The sequence below is a fragment of the Miniopterus schreibersii genome, assembly GCF_964146895.1.
Source record: "Miniopterus schreibersii genome assembly, chromosome: 1".
Lineage (NCBI taxonomy): Eukaryota > Metazoa > Chordata > Mammalia > Chiroptera > Miniopteridae > Miniopterus > Miniopterus schreibersii.
In genome coordinates, this window is record NC_138101.1 from 121732886 (window position 1) to 121735891 (window position 3006).

The following is a 3006-nucleotide window of genomic DNA, read 5'->3' on the forward strand; positions in this document are numbered from 1 at the left end:
CCTGGGCTTTGCAGAATAGAGGAAAGGAAGGCAGAACGAATTTCAAACACCACAAATAAATAAATAAATATGTTAACAAGAAAATAACTTATTAGGCACCTCTTGAAAGGGGCAACCCTCGGGGCCTGACGGGCCCACTCTCAGCCCGCGGGCGGCAGGGACACAGGCGGGATTGGCCCGGCTCCGCGGGCGGCACCCGAGCCCCGCCCCGTGCCTGGTCCTAGAGAGACTCCGCAGCAGGAGCAGGAGGCGAGGCCGCTGTGCCTCTCAGGTCTGCGCCCCCGGACGGCCGCGTGAGGGGTATAACCTCCTGTAGTTGCAGCCGCGCTCCCAGGTGGCCCGGGGGGACTGCGCCCGGCCCCCGGTGTCCCAACGCAGACCCGCGCCGGGCAGAGCTAGTCCCTGACCCCCGAAGCGCGGGTGTGAGCCGGCGGGAAGGGTGGCTTCCCTTACAACCCCTCGCCCCGCCCCCAACCTCGGAATCTAAACACCCCGCGGCCCTTGTTCTCAGCTCCTTTTGGCTCCAAATGGGGGTTCGGACGGGAACTGCGCCGTGCCGGGGGTTCGAAGCGCGGGACCGATTGTACTAAGCACCTGGCTCCGCTCTGGGTGCAGCGGGAGGGCCGGAGGGTCTCCGGGAAGGACGCCCCTGGCCGGAGCGCAGGAGGAAAGACCAGCTGCCCAGTTCACCCTCAGGTCCGTCTTCCCTTAAAGTAGCGCTGCGCAAAGGGGGGAGCGGGGGCTCGCGGCAGAATCTAGCCAGGGGAGGGGCGCGGCGGGCGGACTGAGGGCCCGCGGGGGACTCACCCCTGGGGAAGCCCCTGACGGAGACCGAGGCTGGGCTTAAACACGCGGGAATGAAGCTGGCGGGGCCGAGGGTCAGCCCGAGCCGGCGATGGTGAGGAGTTCCCGATCTGCACCCGCAGGACCGGGCGCAAGGAGAGACCCAAGTTACCGAGCGGGAAGCGCAGAGGGTGCCGAAGTGCAAGCGCAGCGCCGGAAGGCGGGAGGGCCGGGGGCGGTGTCGCGGGCGCCCGCCAGCCTGCCCGGTTTACAGGCCTACCGCCCAGCTCCACCTGGTCGCGCTCCTTTCCCAGGTCTCCTAGCCCGAGGGCCCGGAGCGAAGAGCGTCCTGCCCCCGCCTCGCCCCACGGCACCCTGACCCCGGGGCACCGTCACCTCCCCCCCCCCCCCGCCTCCCTTTCGCCTCCTCGTCCCCCGAGCGGCCCGGCTCAGAGCGTTGTGATCCGGGACGTGCAGGTGCCGTTCCGGAAGACGCCGCCCGACTCCAGGTTGTCGGGCTGGAAGTCCTCCACGCTGTAGGCGCGGCTCTTGAGCGCGGTGGCGTAGTAGTCGACCGGCTCCTCCGCCGCGTTGTCCATCCAGCTGAGGCACAGGATGCGCTGGAAAGAGCGCTTGAAGTTGTCCGAGAGGAAGCCGTAGAGGATGGGGTTGGCGCAGCTGTTGGCGTAGCCGAGGATGACCGACAGCTGGCTCACCGTGGCGTCGTCCTGCTCCGCGAACACATTCACCAGCTGCACCACGTAGAAGGGCATCCAGCAGATGACGAACACCATCACCACCATCATCACCATCAGGGTGATCTTGCGCTCCGAGCGCTTGCGCTGCTGCCAGCCGGCCTTGAGGGCTACCATGCGCATCTTGGCGATGATGAGCACGTAGCACAGGCAGATGGCCCCGACGGGCAGCAGGAAGCCCATGAGGAACGTGTACAGCACGAAGCCCACCAGCCAGCGCTGGGCGGGCTCGGGCATTAGCATGTTGCAGGCCACAGTGCCGTCGCTGTTGGCCGCCGTGCGCGAGAAGACCACGATGGGCAGGATGACCAGCAGCGACAGCACCCACACCCCCAAGTTCACCACCTTGGCCACGGTGGGCCGGCGGTAGCGCGCGGCCTTGATGGGGTGCACCACGGCCACGTAGCGGTCCACGCTGAGCACGGTCAGACAGTAGATGCTGGTGAACATGTTCACCGCGTCCACGCTGAGCACCAGGCGGCAGAGCAGCGCGCCGAAGGGCCAGTGGCGAAGCAGCGTGGAGGTGACCAGGAAGGGCACGCTGAGCATGAGCAGCTCGTCGGCGATGGCCAGGTTGAGGATGTAGATGTTGGTGGCCGTCTTCATCTTGGCGTAGCGCAGGATCACGTAGATGACCATGGAGTTCCCGCACAGCCCCACCAGGCACACCACCGAGTAGATGAAAGAGATGAGGATGGCGCTGCCCTGGCCTTCGCTCAAGGTCCCGTTCTGGGACGCATTTCGCCCGGGGTCCTCCATGCCGTCCGCGGCTCCGGCCCCGGGGCCCCTGCTGCCGCCGCCTTCGCCACAGCTGCCCGGGCTGGGGCTAGGAGAGGAGGGAGAGGAGGCGGTGCCATTGGGGAACATCTCCGCTGACGGCGGACGGCGGGGCTGCCGGGGCTGGGGCGCACTCCTGCGCCCTCGCTGGGCACCGCGGCCGCCTTCCCGGAGCTCACTGCCGCCCGGCGCCTGCGGGGAGCGCACAGCGGCCGCCGGGAGCTCGGCTGGGACCCGCGCCCGCAGCGCGCATCGCCCTCCCGCCGCCTGCGCTCTGCCGCCGCCTGCCGCTCCCGGGCGCCTGGCCGCACGCGAGCGCGGAGGGAGGAAGCCGGGAGACTGGAGCCCGGAGCCCCACAGCCATTAACTGGCGCGCTCGGGGCTGGTGAATGATTAATAGGCACCACCGGCGCGTCAGCAGCTACGAAAGGGAAGGGGGGGGGGAGAGAAAGAGGGAGGAAGGCAATATAGGAGGCTTATCACCCCTCGCCCATTTTTTTATTTTTTATTTTCCCCAGTCCTGCGCTCGCTTCAACCGGAACAGTTGCTTCCGGGGCTCCCCTGCAGCACCCTTCACCCATCCCTCTGGGGGACCTGGGGACTTTCTCCGCCTTCCTGGAGGGTGGGTGGGAACCAAAGGCGTAGATTCTGCCAGATCCCACCAGGTCCCTACCCGAGGCAAAGACTGAAG

The 3006-nt window shown here is 67.4% G+C and overlaps 1 protein-coding gene across 1 annotated transcript; it reads right to left on the reverse strand.

The window, feature by feature from the left end:
- Positions 1 to 1232: 1232 nt before the first annotated feature.
- SSTR1 (somatostatin receptor 1) lies at positions 1233 to 2405 on the reverse strand (the record flags this gene model as incomplete). The annotated part of the gene is made up of 1 exon (XM_081148751.1): positions 1233 to 2405. One exon carries the CDS (start codon positions 2403 to 2405, stop codon positions 1233 to 1235), a length of 1173 nt encoding a protein of 390 aa, XP_081004877.1.
- Between the last annotated feature and the right edge of the window lie 601 nt (positions 2406 to 3006).